Source organism: Neodiprion fabricii, chromosome 7 (genome assembly GCF_021155785.1).
Source record: "Neodiprion fabricii isolate iyNeoFabr1 chromosome 7, iyNeoFabr1.1, whole genome shotgun sequence".
NCBI classification, from domain to species: Eukaryota; Metazoa; Arthropoda; class Insecta; order Hymenoptera; family Diprionidae; genus Neodiprion; species Neodiprion fabricii.
In genome coordinates, this window is record NC_060245.1 from 7,531,530 (window position 1) to 7,555,338 (window position 23,809).

The following is a 23,809-nucleotide window of genomic DNA, read 5'->3' on the forward strand; positions in this document are numbered from 1 at the left end:
ATTTATCTCGAACATGCATCGTTGCGGTAACGTTACTATTGGGCCGTTTTGGACTGACTTTCGAGTTGGTTTTGCAAAATATGAGTATATTTTATTTATCACGGTTTACTAAATTTCAGACGTACACAAAAGTGCGAGGTAACGATATTTCCTAAGCACGCATTGTTACGACAACGTTAACTAACTTCATCCTCATTTCGTACTTTTGTATAACGTTGAAATATTGTTCATACCTCTATGAAAGAAAATAACTTTTGACAATAACGCCTCACTTGAATATTCTAAAGCTAACGCAAGAACCTCGTTGTATTCTTACCAATTGTTATACTTCGCGAAGTGTATACTTCACTTATACGAGTTTATAGTGTAAAAAATTGACGGTGTTAAAATTAGGTCAATTCAGAACTTGAACGTCAGATAGTGTTAGATTTAGGATAATTAGTATTAGATGGGCACCACGTATCGTTGGATTGACACTAAAGGATATTCCATGGAAGTCCGCATCGCATTTTTTTTTTTTTTTTTTTTTTTTACAGTGTACTTTTCTGCAAGGGTATATTCCTGAGACACAAGAAACACAATAACGCATTGTTAAAGAATAAACGTTAGCTTTATTATACATCAATGTGAAAAGAAACGATCTAAGGGTATTCCGCGTCGTTGATTCGATATACCATACACTGCCGCGTCATATAACTACCCGTTATTGAAGGGATTCTAACGGGTACCGCATGGCATATATGTATGATTAACAACGACGGGGTGTAAACTATATATATCATTATATATATATATATAGGCCTGTAGTAAAGGCTGGACTTATAGGACTAACCCTTATTTATACAACTATAACACCACACTGGAATTATATTTACACATGCGAGCTATGGCTACAGGGTTGCTTAATTAATATTTCCCTGCAAACACGGCGCAACTCACGCGACTCACCGTCTCCGCTCCACTTTCCTACAGTTGGATTTTACGCGTTCTAGCTTGAATGCTTCACAATTATATGAAATTTCTCCGTGTACGATATAAAATTGCGATACGTCGAGTCTTTCACCCAATTTTACGTAACGCGACAGCCGCAGGAAAATTGACATCCAATTGCGCATGCGCAATGTTTTCGTTTGTTTAGACAGTCTGACCAACTATGAGACAACGAGTAACTTCACGCGAATTATTAATAGGCGTAAACGGACCGAGGCAGCGTTGCCAAGTCTATAGAAATTTTAGTCCGTTCAAACAAAAAACAAAAAAAAAGTTCCTTTCTTCTGAAAAAAACATGTCTTTTAAGGCCGAAATCTGAAGAAATTCCAATGATCTCAGACGAAATTTCAAGACTGACAGCGAAATCTGTAAAACTGGTCGAAACAACAGACTAAAATCAATCAATTGTGGGATTCGTGAGAAAAAATGATTTGCGAGCGCACTTCTTGACAAGTTAATGGTTTGTAAATATTAAAAATAAAAATATTTTACAGAAACAAAAGTTCCAAATACACTTTTATACTTACAATGCAGAATATAAGATACTTATATCAAGAATTATTGCAGTGCAATGTAAAGAATTGTTTTCACGCCATTTAAAGAAATACTTGTCCGATAAGTTGGCAACGCTGGACGCCGAGGTTATGTTGACTCAAACGTAGCCCGTTACATTCTGGCCGTCTAAAATTCGCGACGCAACATAAACCTCGAGTTGCCTGGGAATTTTGACGGCTAGCGTCTCGTTGCGACTGAGTAAGTTGGGCAATTTGACGAGTTTATGAGAAATCTACCGATCGAATCACGTGATTTGGCGCATGCGCAGTTCGGTTTCAAGTCACCCGATACTGTCGCGGTGCGTGTAGCTCACCTCCCAACAAATATCTTCGCACGTCTAATTGTTTATATGATTGTTGTTGCTCAGAACCACTATAATATATGAGGTATTCCATGCCAACTGAGAGGGCATTTTCCCTGACCCCCGCCAATTTGCTTCACTATTTTTTATATGATTCTACGACCTACAAAAAGCGGTCGCCATTTTTTTCAGATTTTTCGTCCCAACCATTCTTTTTTAAAAAATGTTAGAAACATAACATATGTTTTGTATACTTACAAAATAAGAAAAATTATTCCTAAAAAAAAATATTTATAAAATACAAAAAATCGATTCACCCCTCTGAACTATGGCTCAAAATGTTTGTTTTGGGACCTAGAAATTATTTTAATTTTTGTAAAAAAATAAAAAATGGAGTTTTTTTTAGGACCATAAAAGGGTTTGTAACATTTTTTTAAAAAGAATGGTTGGGACGAAAAATCTGAAAAAAATGGTGTGCGCTTTTTTTAGGTTGTAGAATCATATAAAAAATAATGAAGCAAGTTGGCGGGGGTCAGGGAAAATTTCCTCTCAGTTGGCATGGAATACCTCACATACTATTTATATGTATAGTATACCCAACGATGGGTAATCATATCGTGTTCGTGCGTTTTAATTCCCTCGTATTTCGGCCTTACCGTTGAATGAATCTCATAAATCGCGCGTGACAAATTAGTCTCATTGATGACGGGGATGATCCACTCTCGTCTCAATTCTCCGGAGATAAATTTACAATACATTACACGATGTATAAAAAATAAAATAAGCTTACTCGGTATATGTGTCTAGGTATGTATAAAATGTCGTCGATGTTTTGTTAGTTTCATTTTCTTTTTGTCTTTTTCTTTTCTTGCATTTTTCTTTTTCTTTTTCCTTTTTTTTTTCGGCCAGAGAACGGAATCGCCTTACAGAGAGAAACACGTGGTAGGGGACCCACGAACGTTTCGAAGTTCGAATCGCATGTACATATATATGTATGTGTGTGTATATATATATATACATATAGGTAGATGTTCCCTGCGAGGAATGCTTTTGGACTGTTGTTGGGCGGTATTCGGGGGCTTAAAGGTCGCGCGAAACCTGAAATCAAACCGATTTCCTCACGACTAGCATGTATGTATTTATGTATGTATTCACGTATGCGCGTGTGTTGTAACGTGTACTCAAACCTCGCGTGCCTCGCCTCTCAGAAACAGGAGACGCGATGGAACGAGACAAGGTGAGGCAACGCAATTTTGGAACGTCATCGGACTCGAGTCGAGCTTTAATTTTTAAACGTCTTTGTAGGATCGACACGGGGGCGGGGGACCACTCCAAATGCCGTTCTCTCGGCATGTGGGCCTCTTCACTGGTTCCAAAGGTGTTACGTAGCCCGGTGAACACGTCACCTGGATATTGTCGCCAGGCTCGTACCAGAACTTCAATGGAGCGATTCTGCCGTGCGGTGGATCCCCAGGATACGGACATCTCACCTTGCCTGAAACATCCGACATCAAGGTTTTGACTTTGCAAGTTCGATCGGTCCAGGATTATTTGAACTTGTTTTTTATTTATTTTTTTTTATTTTTTTTAACTTCATTTTCGTAACGTGCATACAGCCAAGTATATACGCAGAAAATTTCACATCGATCCGACAAATATTCTCGAAGTTACGCGAACATTAGCAAAGACGCCCCGCAGCGTATTAAAATTTTGCTTTTGAAACTTTGAACGCATTGGTCTTAAAACTATATTTCCAAAGTCGGTGAGCAAGATTTCTCGGAAACGGCTGAACCGATCGGTCTCAAATTTTTGCACAAGCTTTGTGAATACATTTTTTCGTCCTTAACGTAAGGTTTTTTCTCATCGATAAATATTTTTTATTTCATAAACAATTTAAGGCGAAATTTTTTAGAGGTGTTCCCGGAGATCGGCCATAGCAGCTTTAGAAATCATTATTTTTATGAATAATAAATATCAGAATAAAGTTCAATGTTACCCCAATGTGTATATAAATTTGTATATTAATAAATTTAAATGTCTCTTCGTGAAGAATCCTTGAAAAAAACGCTTTTTTCGGTTCTCTGATTGGGTATAACCCGTTAATATAGGTGACCGAATGACTTGCAACGAACTGAAATGGCCTCACGTCACTTCATATAATTATAACTGAACTCGAATTATTGATTAGTAAAATTGCGATTAGTCGTATCAAGAGACTCATTGTCAATAAAGTCTCGCACTAGGTAGATTAATAAAAAGAGAGAGAGAAAAAAAGAAGCCAACGTAGTCTCTTTGTCGCGAATGAAACATATGGTGAGAATTTTCTCCCTTTTTACGATCAACTGCGATATTCGAGCATTGTATCTAGAATGCAGATTCGAAAAGCTTTTATTTGTAATTAGTAAAAGGAGAGTCGAGATGTATATAATTTATTAATTCCGGATCTCGTCGAAATGGTCAGTTCACTTTAGAATTTTCGTCTAACGAGTAGTTTCGCTTTCTTAAACAACGATGCTCGCACATTTAAGGCTACGAGAGCTAAGTTGTTGAATTAATCGTTGTAATGAAACAAAAGCACGATCTAAAACGTGCATGTGAGAAATTTATCACGTTGACCTTACGTGAGAAAAGATTTACTCATCAGACAGGATTAGAAAATTCATTTCATTTTTAGTTTGTCCGTAATACAAGTATAACCGACTGGTGAATATTTCTATTTCGACGTAAGACAATGTGTGTAATGCAGAACAGTTTGCTTTTCGAAATATATTTTTATTTTTCACTTACTAATTACTACGTAATGGGACAATTACAGGACTTGAAATACAAAAATTGTAGCAGTATGTGAATTGATAATTTTCAGGCACGCGTAATAGAATTTATATTGTAAATTCAGAGGTTTGTGCAGTCAAATTATTATTTTCCATGCAATATAAAGAGTAGTTCATTCTGAACTTAAATGCTTCCAGTAAGTGGTAACAAAACTACCCTCATTCGAAAAATAAGGTCGAACTTGCGAAGAGAATCTTTCGAGACACAAGGCACGCAAATCTTTGAACATGCAAAGTGAGCAACTTATTAAATTACTTATTTAATTTGTGTAAGATAGTGCAGGAGAACGACGTTCATCGTCACGAACTAATTCGAGGGTTAGTCTACCTAAACTAGATGCTGAGATGAAATCATCACAAGGTCACCGTTATTTTTTCACGAAAAAATTCTCTGCATATCGAAGTTATTAAAGTCTGCAAAAACTAATGAAATCCCCCAAAGGCACCTCGAGTGGAAAAATATCGCACGAGGTACATTAAAGTGGAAACCGATGAAAAAAACTTTACTCTGCAGCTTAGAAGCCATTCAAATAATAACACCTTAATAAATACCAACAGAAATACCATCACCTACAGAAAATATTGAAATCAATCCTTACGGCCAAGTACTGAATTTTTTCGCAAAAATAAAGAATGAACACAAAAAATAAAGATTTAGGGACGAAATAAAAAATTCGGAGTCATAGCTGTACTTTTATGAAAAAGCTCTATTAGAGGAACTTGGTACAACTATAGATTTTTTTCTAAATGTCTAGGAGTCCAACCAATCTGTGCAAGCAAATGCACATCTACGAAAGGCGTGCGCAAATGTGGAACTAAATTTTGTTGGAAAGATATTAGAAAATGAAATGGTATTCTTGAAACTTGTGGTACAGAAAATCCTCAAATACAATACAAATGCACTTTGTATTTCATTTCACCCAAAATTAAAGACTGTAATAAGACGATGCTGAATACTGCATCAGATTGATTCAGTTCAATCCATGATTGAACTTCTTCATTTGCCTCAAACTTATGCTCAATAATACAACATGGCACGATCATAGATACAATAAAGTCATATTTACTGTCAGTAGTTGAAAAACAAAAATGAGCCGTAGGTTCGATTGTAATAAAACAACTACGTTAAATTTATGTAGATTTACTGGATCCTCGGATGTGAGAAAGGACTTATGAAAATGATTGAAAAATTTGATCTAAAAAGTGGCACTGCATGCGTTTACTCGAGAAAATAGGGCAAAGTTGCTTCGGTCGAAGTTATAACACATTTGCAATGCCAAACAACGTTGCGACAGCTGCAAGTTGCAAAATATTTAGCGTTGAATAAAAATGACCACAAATTGAAAAAAGCCACGGCCCATACATTCAGGTACATACTAATTGTTAGACAAGTGAAAATTCAAACGAAGAAGAAACATATTTTCGGAGAAATATATTTCAAGCCATTTCCCAGACAATTCAACAGCTCTTGCGTAAAATTTCGTGATATGAACTTTTTTTTGTTTAAATGGCTGTTGTTAGAAGCAGTTATCAAAGTCGCGGAGTATCGACTATTATTATTAGAATTGCATCGAATGCACATTTCCAACGAAAACAAGGACCATGCCATTTTTGATTGCCACGTTAATTTCAACCGTCCTTCGCATTCTTCGCACGGGATTTGTGAATTCAAAAAAATTATTTTTCATCATAAATTCGAACAAAGATTGACGGCTCCTGCAGTCGTTAAACGTGGTTCGCCAATCGGGAAGGAAAAAAGAGCCGTAGAATAAAGTAAAGAGCGATAATAAAAAGTTTTTGGTTACGCCGATACTCCGGCCGGTGAGTAATTTGCATTTCGCAGTTGGAAGTTTTCCATGCGGCGTGTTTTTAGACAGGGATGAAAAGAGCACTGTGCAGCGTTTGAAAAAAAAAAAAAAACCACGAAAGTTGTAAAAAAAGAAAAAAGCAACAACGTCAAACTTCTCGCGAAAAATAAAGGAGAAATGTACACGCTCGCTTTTCATTCACCCTCCAACAGTTCCTCGATCACCAGCCACTGTAATATAAACATTCCATACAAGGATCGGAAAGCGAAACTTTTAAAATCACGTTACGACCGACCACAGTTCGCTTACAGCTCCGTTGTTCTGCAGCGGAAATGCTGTTTCCGGAACAAGAAGTCTTGAAATATCGGGCGTTTCATGCCGGCCGTCAGATTCGCAGCGAGGAATATTTTTCACGGAAAATTCGTACTCTTTCCTTATCGTTCTCTATTTTTCTCTTTCGCCCACAAGATAAACAGGAGAAAAATATGACTTGTGATAGGTATTTTTTGGTCTTCGGGTGTGCAAGTAATTCAAAATCAGGAATAATTATTCTTCGAACAATTAAATTTTTTCGAGCGATTCGGCTCTTCGAATAGTTTAAATTTTTTTAGCGGACCGATTCGAGTTCGCATAATTTCATATTGCCCGAATTATTCGGTTGCATAATCTTCGTACCTTTGATTTCTCTTTAAAAGAAAATTTACATACCTGTGACAATATATCTGAATAATTCAAACGAAACCTCAAATATGCAGTTATTCATCCACGCTGTATTTACTTGTTTGTTGATTCTTATTTTGCAGATTCTCATATTTCCGAAATTTATCAGTCGTTCGAATTTTCTTATCTCTTTACTTAAAATTTACCTGTTAATTTTTACAATTTCCATTCAAGTTTCTGTCTTCAATTGAATTTTTAGTTGCAAGTATTTTGAAAAAAAACTCAAGAAAATTTAGATTCTGGAATTTAAACCGAATAACTTGAATAATTTAAACTATTTGAGTCACTGATCGGTATAATTCAAACTATTCAAAACACTAGAATAATTTGAAATATTTGAATCAAATTTCACTGTTTGATTCGATTCGATCACGGCTCGTTTTTACCAACTCACCAATCTTTTGAAAGTCCGCAAAATAAGAAAAAAAAAAAACTGAAACCCGAAAATATGCCACGTTAAAAATGACAGCAAAATTTCTTACATATCGGCGTTGGGTGCGACCAGCTTCCACCTTCGGTGCAGATCGCGGAAGATTCACCGACCAGCTGATGACCAGGCTGACAAGCGAACTGGACCAGGGCGCCAACTTTGTATCGAAGATTTCGCTTTTTCGTACTCCGCTTGTGTTCGACTATATGTCCACTTTTTGGGGACGTTGGTATTGGGCAGGTGATTTCTGTAAACAAAAAGGAGCACAAACAGTTTTATAACGAAGTCTCAGGCCTTAGAAACGCAGAAAAATTTGTTTTTGTGCGATTTGAAAACGTTTTGTTTATGCAGATTTTTGAATATCGCATAAATATTCTTGACATTTGACAATTTTTCCCCATCGCGTTTAACATGTTGACTTGGATATACAGATTTAAAAGCATTTATAAATTTTAACGAAACAAATATTTTCCGGTTCGTTTAGACTAATTGTATGCGTCGATTCAAATAACTTCAAAAATTACTGTTTTTCAAACATTTTTTTCGGAACAATTTAAAACAATATCGTAATTTGTTTTATAGAATAAAAAAACGTTGCTTTGCCACTTTGCGATTTGATCGTTAAAATGTGTATGATGAAATTTATTATCAAAATATTTTCTATATCGAATTTCTCCTCATCATAAAATACCTTTTAGCTGAAATTTTAAGTTAATATTAACAGTGGCATGATTAAATATCAATCGTGGATCGCAAATTGAACAGCAATTTTTCTTCTTTCGAAGTACTAGGAAAGTGGTGGATTTTATTTCGACTTTCGATGAGAAAAAGTATTTAGCCAGGAGCTTTTTCAATAACACTAGCTTCATATGTTATTTGAATGAATATCTAGGAATGGATTGAGCGACTAAACGATTCAAACAGGCAAGATACTTATTTTATAAAACATAATTGATCGATAAAATTTCACGTCAATCAAAGAAGTTTGGATATTCAATGAAGCGTCGAAGAATTCGGATTCGACTTGATTTTATACTACATTTTATGGAGTTTTATGTGATTTAACGATTTTTTCTAATTTTTCTCTCAAAACAAAAATTGAAACGAATTGGACGCTTGCAGGGACTTAAAAATTTCAAGCTGTTAATTCCCCTCCGAAAAAAGCTTAAATCACATAAAGTTTACACTCATCCACGAGCTACATTCAACACGTAGAAAATCTCCATAGTTTCAGAGGCGGAAGTAGATAAAGGATCTTACATTCAGGGATGAAAATGTTGGAGGCGAAGCTCAGCAGCGCCGTGTTAAATGTACTGGATTCCGTTTAACACAAAGATAAGCTTCGACGACTGGATTTAGTACGATTAAGATTGAGCCGACGACGGGAGCTTTTGACGCACCGAACTTTCCCGCTATATGCAACATTGAGGTGGTCCTTATACAGGGTTTTGACGAATTTTTTCCACACCACATCCCAAATCAATTTTAAATAATTCGAAAACAATCGCCTAATTTTGTCAGATTTTTTAACTCAACTCTAAACCCTTTTGCCAACAGAATGATTTTCCTTATTTAAAATAAACGTGTTTCGGACACATTCACAGTATAGATTTTATTGTGAGAATAATGATGTTCAAAAAAATCTGTAACAGCGAGGTCTTAGTGATCATTAATGCTATTATATGAAAAAAAATAGACGTCATCATACCATGTAATATCGACGAATTGCAGCGCACACCCTCGAAGTCTGACTTTCTTGTTATTTAGAGGAAGAGCAATTCGTTTAGATTGCCTGGTATAATGATGAGCATTTTTTTCAGACAGCAGTGCTAATGTATAATAAAACTTCGCAGTTGCAGTTTATTTGGAACATCATTACTCCTACAATAAAGTATATTCTGAGTTAAAGAAAAAAATCTTGTTCTTTTCATAAAATACTTCGACCACAAAGCGTACTATCTTAGATTTAATATGGAGAGCAATAACTTTGAGGGAATTCTTCTAAGCAATTTTAAAGCGTTTAAGCCCCCTGGGACCATAAATATTCAAAAACAACACTATTAAGGACCATCCCAATACAACGTACACACGCCGACGTACCGAATCACAGTTCTTTCCAAGTAAACCGCACAGTATGTCGGGTTGCCTACCGCTAAGAGGAACAAATATCGGTAAAACAGACCTACCGAGTCATTATCACTTTAGTCGAGTACAGTTGTACGATCATTTTAACGTGACTCCGGAACACGATCACTGAACGCTTCAACATAGGTTATAAACAGCGAAATAATTGCTCGACCAAATCCACACAACTTAGCAACACGGTCACGTCCAGCTCACTCACGAGGACTTTGAATGAACTACTTACCGATAACTCGTTAGGTCTGCATTACCGATATTTGTTTACTTTGGTAGTAGGCAACCCGACATACTGCGGCGTTTGCTTGGAAACTCTCTGTACATGATTAGGGTTAGTTTACAAGGGGAGCGAAATTGAAAAAGAAAAAGAGAAAATACTCGACAGGCAAAAGCTCCTTTGACGTTGCGATTTTACTGATTGAGAGCGTTCTGCGCATGAAAGTATAATCTTTTTTAACAAATATAAAATGTACAAACGATGACCATGATTTGAGAGGGAAAGAACTCACCAATGCAGTAACAAAAAAGCTTCAAGCGCAGCTCGCCCTAATTGGAGAGGTTGTTTTGTAATCGATCGGGCAAAAGCGACGTGGAATAATCCTCGGATTATTGAAATTTTATACAATCAGACGGTTGAATTGTACCGCAAGGGTTTTCTTGTACATATTATTTCCACAAATTGCAGGTTATACGATTTTACTACCGGATGAATAATCGTGGAATAAGTTTCTTCGTTCACATCTTTATTCATTCTTCATTCTTTTTTTAAACATTGTTTCACTGCAATTTCATTATTTATATTTCCTTTATCTTAAAACTCCAAGTCTGCTTTATTACAAGTATTGACCTTGCTGACTTTAAAATACCTTGAAATAAATATTCATCTTATTCATGAATACACATGTTGAAATATACTTTATTATACGTATTTGATCAACATTTACTATTTAGTATTTTTTAATACCGAATCACAGGTTGATCTCCTATTTCCTTAGATTCAGATTATTTCAACGCATAATCATTTTCATTTTTAACCTGATCCCGAATAAGGTGAATTTTTTGTTCTGAATGTCCATGCGGGTGACAATTTGATTTGATATTTTGACAGTTGAAATAGTGGCAGCTTGAAAAAATTCTCAGAGGGTTGTGACTCGCATGCATAAAAATCACTGCCACGATAAATAACTCGACAGACAAATTTTCGGTGAATAAATATAATACGTATAGCACATATGATAAAGCAGCGCAGCTTAATTCATCAACCTTTCGCGAGCTTGCAGGCGTCAGCAAACACGCTGGAAGCTAATAATTTACGTTGTGAAATCGAGATAGAGTCGGTCGAGATGCGAGAGCTGCAGGCCCTTTACGAAGTAATCCCGCATTAGTCCCTCAGAACAACATTAAAGGAGACGTGCGCTAATTCCATCATTCTGAAACCGTCATGATTAATAATACTCCCGTAACTCTTAAACTTGCTCATTATTCAGAACTCGTACGATCGGTAACTTACTTACCGTCGGTAAGTACTCGCTCTAAATCTAATACATCGCCCGTTTCTCTCTCTACGTAGTATTCTCATACTTATGTATCAAATTTTGTGCAAAGTTCGATGTGATTTCGTTCAAATATTGTTTCTCTTCTAAAATTTCGTCCCGCTTAATCAGAGCGCGATGAGGTAAATTTATTCTCGCCAGCTTTTCGAATTTTCTCTTTTGTGCAATGAACGAGGGTAAAGACTTCATACCAAATAAAATTTTTTAATAGTATGTACGTCGAGATTTTACGTGAACCATAAAATCTAAAATTCCAGAATTTTTTCACCTTAATTTCATTAGACGTATAAGTGCGCAGCTTTCAACTGTGAAGGTACAGCTTGCAAAGTGCACAGTTCCAGCTTTATGGATGCACTGAAAGTGTGAAGTATATAACGAAGTTGCGAATACGTCTCGTGAGGAAAAGTTTCTTCTTTCACAGTTGAGCGGGCAGCTGTATGAGTTACTCTTCATAAATCTCCAGAATATGTAGATAATTTATGCCCCATGGTGACTAGTTTTTGAGAAAAAGAATAAAAAGAAACACGGTAAGTGATTAGAAGTACAAATTGAAGTTAAATTTTGTCAAAAAATAACTGCGACGTGATGGAATCTTTGAGGAGGTATTCTTCCAATTTTTCAGTGACATAGTTCATTCGTGCTTTTTGAGTGTATAAGGCTTCGTATTTCCAGATGAGGTTGACTTTGCAGTCCTGATTCATGGGAAACTGAATTACCCACCGAGGCAGGCTGTTGGTGTTTTTTTACTCGAATTGGAGATGCAATTGAAAGGATATTTTTAACGATGCACTTCAGCTTATACTTCTTACCAATTCCCACACATTTCATATTTGGCCGTGTTGAAAAACGGAATTGCTGAGTCCAGATAATTTGCTAATTCGACAAAACGTTCGTCTTTTACGATGGGAATTATAGGTTCAAAATGATATGGAATTTGGCGTCCCCACCGAAATTTGATAAATCGTCCAAATCAATGTTTCTTTTTTTTTCCTTCTTTTAAAGAATGAAGCTCGATTTTGGTCCCAAATTCCATTAATTGATAGATCCGGTACTTCAAATTGTCTTGATGGAAAAAATTCAATATCTGATTACGTATTGTGATGATACCAGAGAATTTTGTTCGCAATTTTCCCTTCGCATGTCTTAGTCATCTTCCTAAAATATCAAATTGAAAGCAGAAGCGATGCAATGATAATATTATTTTGGAATGATGTAAAAAAAAAAATTTGATTTGAATGTCAGCCTATGAAATAATTCACCAGGTGTGAGCGAGAAAACTTTGTTTTATTCGATTAAAATTTATCTCAGCCCAATAAATCTTTGTTTGGAACAAATAAATTCTATCGTCATAGGTTCGTATACTAACAGATCTTTTCTCTGGATGTGAGCAAAGAATTTATATCGGAATGTCATATCGTGATAGTTCATATCAGCAGGAGAATCCAAACAAGTAAATCTCCCACAACTTACAAATAATGGAATTGAAAAAATCTAAGAATGAAAAAATATCTGTTCTTGGAAAAAAAATTTACCAGAATTACATGTAAATGTCGTTTTAAATAGTTCGTGATTTTTTATGACTTGTATTCACAAAAAGTACGTCTTAGATAAATCTTTTGGATTCATCGAAAACGATATGTCAACTTTAAATTTTGCACTGTTTCTGTTTGAGTGATACGAATCCATCACATGAAATATTGTGTGAAGTATTATAATTTCAGGATTTACTACATAAACTCAATATCAATATCTTGAGAAATGCAAAAATAATTCTTGTGTGTAGATGTGTGTACATTAATCGAATAGAAATTTACATAATTGGATGAAGTTTCCCTACTTAGTCGAGAGTAGTTCGCATGAAGGTGTTGGCAAGCTTTTTGGAAACTTGTAAAAGATACTCGATACAAGCAATGCGATGGCTTGACAGTGCTTCGCAGTAATCAAATTTGCCGGAAATGAATGAGAACTTCATGTTTCAGGTCTCGCCTACAGAATCGCATATAATAATACAGACAGCAGCTAGACACTGGCTCAAGAACGGAACCTATATAAACTCAATTTCGAATTTGACGACAGTTTTCTCATACGAACGACGAGTTTGAATAACGACATTTCCGATTCATTGATGCTGATCAAAACAAGCGATTTTAGACTGACTACGAGCTAGCACTCGAACTTCCCATACTCACACTGCAGGTTCCAAGTTCACAAAGAAAAAAAAAACCATTTCGAATTTTGAAATACAAATTCAAATATGTGATTAACGATTTTGAAGCCCTCGAATACTATATTACATGGAAATATGATGATATTTTTTATTTTGAACCACTATAATGGATCCAACATTTCAAATTTTGGAACTCTGACCTTGGATTCGTCATCGGTGATCCAGAAAACCTCTGCCTACCAATTTCTACCAAAATCAAAATATTTTTAGATATTTTTCCATCATATTGGATCGTCGTTTTGGATTTCGCAATCTAACTTCAGATTCGTAATCAGCCGCCCAACAAACCGACGAGTACCAATTTTCATCAATATCAAAATATTTTTAGTCATCTTTTTTCAGCTTATCGAATACGCCAAATTTAAATATAGAAAATCTGACTCAAAAAAACTCACAACACCAATTTTTATTCAAATCCATTAATCCGTTCTCAAGATATCGTCATTTTATTTGATTTTTTGAAATTTTGTTATTCAAATAATTGAAAAAGTTCTGCACCGATCAAAGACAAAATCTAATCAGTTCTAAGTTTGGAGAAGTAGCTTCGTCTGAGAAGAAAATCATTGAAATCCGGTAACTCGTTCTCGAGATATCGTCGGACAAAAAAACTTCGGCCAAATGTCCGTGCGAAAATGGTCGGAGGTGATTCTCCAGACCTTGAAACGTGGAGATCAATTGAAAACACAACTTTTCGTTTTCGGGGTGATTAAAGTAAGTTCCTTTTTTCTCTGAAAAGAGAGAAACGGAAAGTTAAAAACGTGCAAATGAATCTTGATCTGCATACTTTTGAACAAAATAAACCCCAATTGAATTGAATAACTGATTGTCGAGAAATAAATTCTGAAAATTCATTTACCTTGTCAGCCTTCTACTCGTATTATACACCCCCTTAACATAGGAGAATACATCCGAGTTACACGAGTCGGGGAATCCTTTACAACCGGTAGAAATAAGCGCTGAAAACTTTCAGCAGTCTCCTCTCTCTTTCCCTTTTCCCCCCTTTTCTCCACCCTTTTGCTCCGGTTTGCTCAAGTGTACGACAGTCCGGATCCCGTTCTCGCTTTCCGGATTACCTCAGCATTTCGGTGTTCAAGAAGAACCGGAGATAGGAAAAGCAAAAGGGAGGCGAGTGGAATGAAAGAAGGGAAAGAGGAGAGCAAAAAGTAAAAAAAAAAAATTTCAAAAACTCCCCGGTTACGCGATGTTAAGCGATGATAGTCGGCTTCCACCCAGCTTTTACTGCATCCTGGCATTGTATAGTCACTTACAGAAGTAAGCAGTCTGGTCTGATTTTACTCCAATGAAAGTAGACGGTTGACATATGAGACATGAGATTTTCGTCCTCGTCAACCAAGGACAAAGAAATCCGGAATTTTTTTTATTTCTTATCCCAGCTGAGGGGAGAAGATTGCTCAAAACGTAGTGCATAGCTGTCTAATCCGCCATTTTCAGTTTTTCAAGTATTTTAAACAACTTGCAAAATTTCAATATAATTTTAGATTAAATTTTTTTGCCCAATTCGAGTGCCATCTGTCAATGAGTGAAAAATTTCAACGTGATAAAAATTGTGAATTTTATTGAAACAATATTGTTTTAATGTAAAAAGAAACGAAAGAAAAGCCGTTGACATTGATGTAAACAAGTTAATTTTGTAATTACTTTGAATTAAAATCATACCGTTCTGTAATTTTCACGTGCCAACAGAAAATTATAGTTTACCGTATTTCGCAATGAAAATACTAGTTGAATTGTAGGTAAAATGTAACGATTTTACCCAATCGTAGTTTTTCGTTTTTCTAATCGTAAGACTATCTCATCTCTCAAAAACTGACAAACTTTGTGCTTTCACAGTTGAAATCAGGGATCGCGATTATTTAAGTTGGACCCGACAACTTTTTCGTATCTACGCTTCCTTTTTAACTTTCTCTGCGTTTCTCTGCTTTAACAGAAAAAAAGAAGTTACTGTAATCACCCTGGAAATGAAAAGTTGAGTTTTCGCTCGATCTCCACGTTTGGAAGTTTAGAAAATCGCCACCAATCATCTTCAAATGGAAGTCTGTGTGTGTGTACGCATCACGTATGTGATTAATTTTTTTGTTGGACGATATTTCGAGAACGGGTTACCGGATTTCAATGATTTTGGTCACATTCGAAGCGGCTTGTCGAAACTTAGAACTGATTATATTTTAGTTTCGATTGGTTCAGAACTTTTTCAATTATTTCAATGACAAAATTTCAAAAAATCAAATAAAATGACGATATCTTGAGAATAGATTAATAGATTTGAATAAAAATTGGTGTTGTGAGTTTTTTTGAGTCGGATTTCCTATATTTAAATTTGGCGTATTCAATGAGCTGAAAAAAAAACTAAAAACATTTGGATTTTGACGAAAATTGGTACTCGTCGATTTGTTGGATAGCTGATCACAAATCTGAACTTATATTGCGAAATCCAAAATCACGATCCAATATGGTGGAAAAAAATCTAAAAATATTTCGATTTTGGTATAAATTGGTAGGCAGAGGTTTTTTGGGTCGCCGATAACGAATCCAAGGTCAAAGTTCAAAAATTTGTGACAATTGACCCATTATAGTTGTTTGAAATTTAAAAAAAAAATCGTCATATTTTCATGGATTATTGTATCCGAGGACTTTAAAATCGTTAATCACGAATCTAAATTTATAATCGAAATTCGAATTGGGTATTGTTATTTTTTTTTCTTTATGAACTTGGAACCTGCAGTGTCCGAAGCCGCTTGTTTCGTAATGGAATGAGAGTGAATAAAAGAAATAAAGGTGAGCGTTGAGATTTAACATGCCAATCCAGATTTCCGACGCTACCGTAAATTCTAACGTTGCATAAATCCGTCGATATAAACGCACTTGCGCACTTCTTACGATCAACTCGTCAAATTGAGTTCATTAGAGTTTCCAAGTTGTCCAACTCCAGTGACAGCAGCTGCAGCTTCGGCAAAGTTTAGTAGTTCAGTTTATACAGTTTAGCTCCAGTTTAGTTCAGCTCAGTTCAGTTTATGCCTAGTACAGTTTGACTTGGCCAAGATCTTTATACGCCGCACATACACGCGGAAAATAGTTCGCCCCAATTCATCCCTCTGCGAATCTCTCTCGCACAAATCAATCACTGCAATAAAGGGGAATTCAGTTTCACTATTCGACGATCCGTTTAACAGATTGATGGAAAAGTTGGATCTGGTCGTGATGCGACTGCTAACCTCTGTCCAAAGTTTATTCTCATGTCTACAGATTTATACATTATACATTGCTCGATCTTTCATGCATCGGAATAATTTTACTCAAGTACAAGCTTTGAGACTTAATCTTCGATCGGTTTTTCACATCATAATTATTTATAAGCCTCAAGATCGTCTCGCCCTAAACGCACCCCGATTTTTGGTGCCGGATGTCGGATAAAGCCGAATCGTGTTTGATTGTTGGAAATGCATGAATTCGAATCGACGGGAATTTCGCGCTAAAAGCCTTCGGAGAGAATGTTTTTAGATAAGTGCTGAGAATGGATGGGACTCGTAGTATGAATCGAAGGTTAGAATGAACAGGGAAAAACAGTTTAACAAGTGGCCAACAATTTTATTTGCATTTCTCAACACTCTCACTTTGCAACAGAAATGAATCCGAGAAAATTCGGATAACGTAAGCTAACTCATCAACAATTTGCGAAAAGGTTTTGTCGTCAGAACGTTCGAAATGCTTTAACTCTGGTCTTGTGATTCGATTTTAATGTCTCATCAGCTCATTTTTCTTCCTCATCCTCGAATTGTGATTCTTGCCGATTATTGACCTGTTGTATCCGTGTTACAAAATCCATTTTTATTCACTCTGAACGTCATTTGTTAAATTGCTTCTAAGCGATCTCTCGAGATGTCTACAATGAACAGAATATCCCCAAAAGATTAGAATTGAATCAAAAATCCAAGAGTTCAATCGGATGAACGTTCCAATCATAAAATCTTTTCTCAAATCGATAATGTTTCAGCGTACCGTTATTCGAACTTGTTCCAACTTGTTTTTATCGTATAGTAACAATATTTTTACATTCAGCTTTACTGTCATTGGCACAAATAATATTGCTGGAGATTTTTGAAACGTTTTGTTCCCTTTCCCTAACTTTTCCTTCACAAACTGTGTGTCCCATTTAGGGGGAGGGTTTGAATTCCGAATTTGAAAAGTTCCGAAATGGCGAAAATGAGAAAATTTTAACATCTAAAACATAGAAATTCCGAATGATCGAAGATTTTCTACACCGTGAGTTTCTGGCTTGGTGAAATTTCACCACTTTGATCTTTCCTTGTTTTGGATTTTCGATATTTTTACGTTCGGAATCCTGGTCATTCTAATTTTTGGTATTTCTGAATATTTACACTCACTCGTTGAGTAAACTACGCTACGTGAGTAATTTTAAGTTTAATTAATTTTTGGTATATCACTATATCGAAACTTTGCTCTATCCTAACTTGAATTTTTATAATCTTGGATTTCGGAACTTTGAGCCATCGGGTTTCTGACCGTTCGAAACTCTGCTATTTCGTAAAAGTTTGATTTATTTACTCCAAGTTTCGCCACCAAATAATTCGGAATAAGGCGATTTCGGAACTTTACAAATTCGGAACTTCAACGAAGAACCTTCGAAAGCTATCGAGTCTTACCTTCGCAGGTGGGCATGCTGTTTGTCCAGACACCCTCGCCCTCGCATTGAATACTCTGAGGACCCGATAATCTGTATCCCCACATACAGGTGAAAACTACCCGACCTCCATGGCTGTTGTTGCGCTCCAAGAGCTGCAGCTTTGCGTTCGTTGGTACAAGCTCAGGACAAAGGATCGGCTCGCAGCGAGGTACCGCAGCTGACCATAAACCTGGAACAAACGAATACGAGTCCTTAATCAAAGCCGCACTCCGACTGCGACTCTTTTGTGTCCCTAGTGAAAATTCCCCAAAAACTGGAAGCTGTGAGAAATATTTGTAAATTTATAAATATTACGAAAATCTTGTCGAAAAGGCAAAGTTTCACAAAGATCGCTCCTTTCGAGGACCGAAATTTTTTAAACACTATTTGATCTCGAAATTCTTCCGAATACCTTATCACCTTTTTTCTCTTCTTACTCGAAACGAATTTGCAGCGCTTTCCAATAAGATTTGGATACGGGATTTGCCCTAAAAGAATGTTGCAGGTATTCATATTCGATAAAGAAATTTCGTTGGAGATGGTCATTAAATTAATAATATTTATTTCAACGTTTCAAAATTGTCACATGTTTAAATCATGTTGGAGAAGAGGAGTGGAAAAATAGTTGGAAAGCTAAGTTTTTCACCAACTGTCGAATTCAAGGTCAATAACGGTGCGAACAAGATAATACAAGAAATTTTTAAATTAAATTACGCTATTCATATTTTGAAAGTGTTCGTGCGAATTCATCGACTTATCGATTTCGAACGATCGATTGGGTTTGAGGACGCAAGATGCACATACACGTGGTACAAGCGCTGATGGAATGCGCCGATATGAAGAAGATGCTGACAAGTTGAGATGAATGAAGCAATGCCCGGCTGTATCTTCACCCGATCCGAAATTCACCCGTTCAGGAGAAAACGTGAAAGGCGGCGACGCGCGAGCAACAGCGTCGTGAATATGCCCAAGGGAGTTTACCGACGACGTCGAGAGGTAGACGTAAACGTACATTTTTTTGGTTCCTATCCCCAGCAGTGTGAAGCCTCCGGGTTAGCGACGATAAGTTCGCAACAGTATCCAAATTTTATGATCTCCCGATACCGCGAGGCGCAGGATTTTTATAATCCGGTTCCCCCCGAGGCCGGCTGGTTATCTCCTGACGAGCTTTCCTCCTGATTTTCAAACACGTGCTGAAAGCTTGTCTGTAAATCAACGTCATCAGCGAAACGAAAGAACCATCAAAGGTGTCCGGTTTTTATCGCGTGGGGGGGGGGGGGGGGGGGGGGGGGTTGAAAATGTATTGTGATGAGAAAATAGACGGGTCAAAGATTATTTTTGAAATCGTGAGAGTGTATTTTTTTTTTCTTTTTTCACAGAATTACAAAATGGAAAAAAACGAAGTATGGAAGAGTCAAAATGTGAAACGGTTGAAGTATAGAAAATTCGGGTGGAGTATTATCGTATACTTCGTTTTTCTACTTACTGAGATTCTACGAAACAAATTTTCGCGATTTCAAAAATTCTGTACATTTTTATAGTACTACGAGTCATTATTTCATAGCTTCAAAGGTAGCTTCCGGCTGGATAGTTATTGATTTTTGTTTAACTATAGAAATGGATGTGAAAGAATCCAACTTTTCGACAGCAATTTTCTCATCGTGATCAAATCATCGTACAACAGTGAAAAATACGACTTGAAGAGAAAACTCATTTTTAGGCGTAAATCTTATTTTGCTTATCAAAGTCTCTTTCTAATGTAAAGCAAATCACTATCCTGTGAACCTGAAATTTTCAGAGTAGGATCTCAATGGGATCTATTATTTCCACGATGTTAAGAAACAACAAGATAGCGTACATACATGTTGAAATAGTATGTTTAGTCATTTCACATGAATTATAAAAAAGCCTTGTATATGTGTGTATGCCTGGACAGATAAGATTTGCTAAGATCTAGGCTCTAAAATTATCGTTGTCACCTTATAATTTGCGTAAAAGAATATTAGTTTGTAAATTAAATGACTATTCACGATTAAAAACAAAATTTTTCTTTACAATCGTATTTAATACTGTTTTACGATTATTTTATCACAACAAAGATGTTATTTTTTTTTCCAAAAAGCGGTGAGATTTTCACATAAAAATGATGTGTCGAAAGAAGTCTGTTTTCAAACACCTAGTGAAGGTGAAAAAAAAAAAAAACCAACAAAATGAAAAGGAAAATGTAGCGAAAATACGATGCAAAATTCTCGGATTTCATTAATTTCGAAATTTGAACGAAATTTTCTGAACGAATTTTCTGAACGAAAATTTGAACAACTTTTTTTTACCGATTCAAACATATTCCCAAAGTTATAGAAAACTCGGAAACCAACAGGCGGAGAATTGTCGTCGGAATTGAAGTAGTGACCCTTATTCTGTAATCTTTTTACTTTTTTATCCCCACCCAATTCTATCTTCATTGTATCGTCGAGGGTTGGATAAACGTGGCACTGCAAAAAGTGGAAGCAAGATGGAAATTGTTTAAAGAATGGGGCACGGGCCGTTTGAACGTGGGTTGACTCGAAAATTCTGGAACTTCTAGTTTCTAGTGCAAAAGTGTTCTCCGAGCTCTAAATGTTGAGAAATTTTTTTTATATTTGAAATCGGATAACGAGATATTTTAATTTGCGCACGAAATTTTGAAAATTGACTAATCTTTTGAAGAAAATTATTTCCCTAGTGGCGAGTTGATAAGTTCGATAAATAAAAAAATTGCCTTTTGATTAGAAGTGCTTCTAAAGGAATGGCGATTTTTTTTTTCAATTTTTTACCGATCGTTGCCAGTTTTCTGGTGTTTTTTCACTGCCATAGGTCAATTTTCTATCCAAAAACTTATTAACTCTCCGTCAGGTAGAAAAAAATTTTATTCAAGAGATCATTTGATTTTTAAAACTTTGCGGACAAATTAAAACAGCTCGTTATCCGATTTTGAGAAAAAGAAAAAATTTCTCAATATTCAGATCTCAGGTAACACTTTTCCACAAAAAACTCAGACGAGCCAAAACTTTCGGGTTATCCGGCGTTCAAACGACCCGTGGGGGCGAAACAAGCAGAGGAAAATGATATTGTCCCTTCGAAAAGAATGGAAAGTAATCGAGATAAGGAGGTTATTTACTTTTACGACTGTCAAAGAATTGTTCAACACAATTGTTCTCTCAAAAAGGTAATACAAGAATAAAGACGGTCGTTGAATTAGGAGCTAACAAAAGGCATTGATTATTTTTCCGAATTGGAGCAGCTTCAATTTAAGCTGCCTGCATTTCCATGTAACTACGCAAACACGGAATAGCAGAGAAAATGTTTTCAAGAAAAATTTTGAAACCCGGGTCGAAGAGTAAAATTTTTTAAAGTGAAAGGGATTATAAACATGCTGATTTAATAAAATGGCATTTCAGTGACAATTGTTGTATCAATAACTTTGATTCTGCCTGAAAGGGAAAAATTGGTAAAACTATTTTGGCTGAAAGTTATTGTCCAAAATGGTTATTGAAAGTGTTTTGACTTCAGCAGAATCTAGATGACAATAACGCACGAAGTTGATACTGTCGGAAATAGAATTTTAGAAAAATTAAACGAATCGGAGTTTGAGATATAAGAATTTTTTATAGGTGGAATGTGGGTGTTGAAAAAATAGTACGTATCAAAATATATAATTGTAGATCAAAATGCGAATATTTTTATTTTGAAAGGTGTCAAGACACAGGAAAGTCAAAATATATAGAATCACAAGAATCTACAAACTAGAAAAGTGTAAAATAGTGATTCACTCTTGTACTTCTGTTTTCATACTTCTATATTTTGACTCTTCCGACTCGTAAGTCTTATAATCAAATCCTTGATGAATCTGCCACGTGAAATTGGAAAAATTCGACATCATGATCTGCGATTCTACATTTCAGCCTTTCCGAAATCAGGATCTGAGTCTTTTAACGAGATCGATTTAGTACTTAAAATTTTTGAATTCTCAGTCTATGTATGACAGTTACATTAAATAAAAACTGCGCTCAAGAAAACTGCCAAAATTTGTCTATCAAGTCGAATTATTACGTAATAATTGCCACAAAAAAAAAAAAATCCTAGATTAAATTATCCAACTATCTTTACATTCATTTAACCGACTATTTGTCTACCAGTCAACATTGACCTTGCTAAGCAGGAAATTATTGCAATTAGCATATGAGACCGTCGTATCGCTTAAGAGGTTATTCGCCTATCTGGCCCAAGCATAAAGAATAACGTTTATTAACGAATGGTAGACTATTTTACATTTCCTTACATCAAGCGTCTCATCGCAAACTGACGCACAAGTTGGCGTCGGTCATAGAAAGTTTGTCATCTAGAGAGGACGTTCCGTACGCATATATGCGTCTAACTTGTTCATCGGACCTCAGTCTAACTAGTAAATTTGCATTCGTGATTCAGGTTACAACACGACTGACATTTGTTCACAATTCACATGCCAACGGTGGTATCAGGTCCGTATTTCTCATATAAGAGGAATCCCGAAACATTTCTAGAGAATTTCATACGAGATGTGACACGCTGTTGATTCGAAACGCGAAGGGGACAATAAAGAAGATGAGAAGAGGAGAAGGGAAAGAAAAAAGCACTGACTCACCGTTATACTGGCAGGTTATGTTCGGCGCACCCTGCAGCCTATATCCCTCTGGACACTTGAACGTCGCGCTCTGTCCCATCCTGGCACCCTCGATTTTACCACTCAACGGTGCGACCGGTTGTTCAATCGTGGGACAATGGATGTCTGCAACGCGTAAGCAAATTTCCAGAATCACATCCCTGCGTTTTTTCCAAGACAGATTTTCCCCTCGTTGCAACGTAGGCTTGAATATTTTCCTGAACGCCTTTTGTCACTTTTGAATTAATCTTCGTTCCAAGATTTCTTGCACAGATATTTTTATGAAAAAAAAACCATTCAAAACAGTTCGTTTAATTGTCAATGATTATTTTTTTACGGTATATTTTTGAGTCGCACAGAGAAAGTTTTCATTTTTTTTACAGTTACTGGACTATGACTGTTTCGAATATTCATGAAATTACAACGCAATGTTGTAAAAGTAACTATTTAGTGTGATTATAGTTGACAAAAGTACGTTCTGTGGTTATTGTAATACTAAATCTATTTGTTTACATCAGTTCACTATATTTTTTCATCGTCAGTTGGATAAAGTCAAAGCATCAATTTTTTCTTGCAGTAACAATAAACTATTGCAACAGTTACTAGAAAATATGGAGCCAGTGAATGTAATAAAAATTAATAGTAACGCAAGCTCTATTTTCTGGTTTCACCTACGAAACTCGTTGTTATTTTATTATGAGAACTCTATTTTTCAGCTATGGTAAAAATTGATAAACGTTTATAACTGTGTAGTGATCGTAACTAGAAATTTCTCTCGTTGTAACTGCTGAATGGAATTGTAAACGTATAATACTGAAATTATTTCACATGACTGATAAATATTCACAATTATGAATGTATAGTATTTGGTCAGT

At 35.9% G+C, this 23,809-nt stretch overlaps 1 protein-coding gene across 2 annotated transcripts in view; it reads right to left on the minus strand.

Annotated features, from left to right (window-relative positions):
* Nucleotides 1-2,312: 2,312 nt before the first annotated feature.
* LOC124186447 (locomotion-related protein Hikaru genki) overlaps nt 2,313-23,809 on the minus strand; it is a 57,525-nt gene continuing 36,028 nt past the window's right edge. For both annotated transcript variants that reach the window (XM_046578182.1, XM_046578181.1), the window contains 4 exons: nt 22,917-23,060; nt 18,237-18,446; nt 7,688-7,882; nt 2,313-3,341 (listed from right to left, as the gene is read on the minus strand). In XM_046578182.1, the coding sequence (XP_046434138.1) occupies nt 3,136-3,341; nt 7,688-7,882; nt 18,237-18,446; nt 22,917-23,060 (755 nt within the window). In that variant the 3' untranslated portion in view covers nt 2,313-3,135. The remainder of the gene's footprint in view (nt 3,342-7,687; nt 7,883-18,236; nt 18,447-22,916; nt 23,061-23,809) is intronic.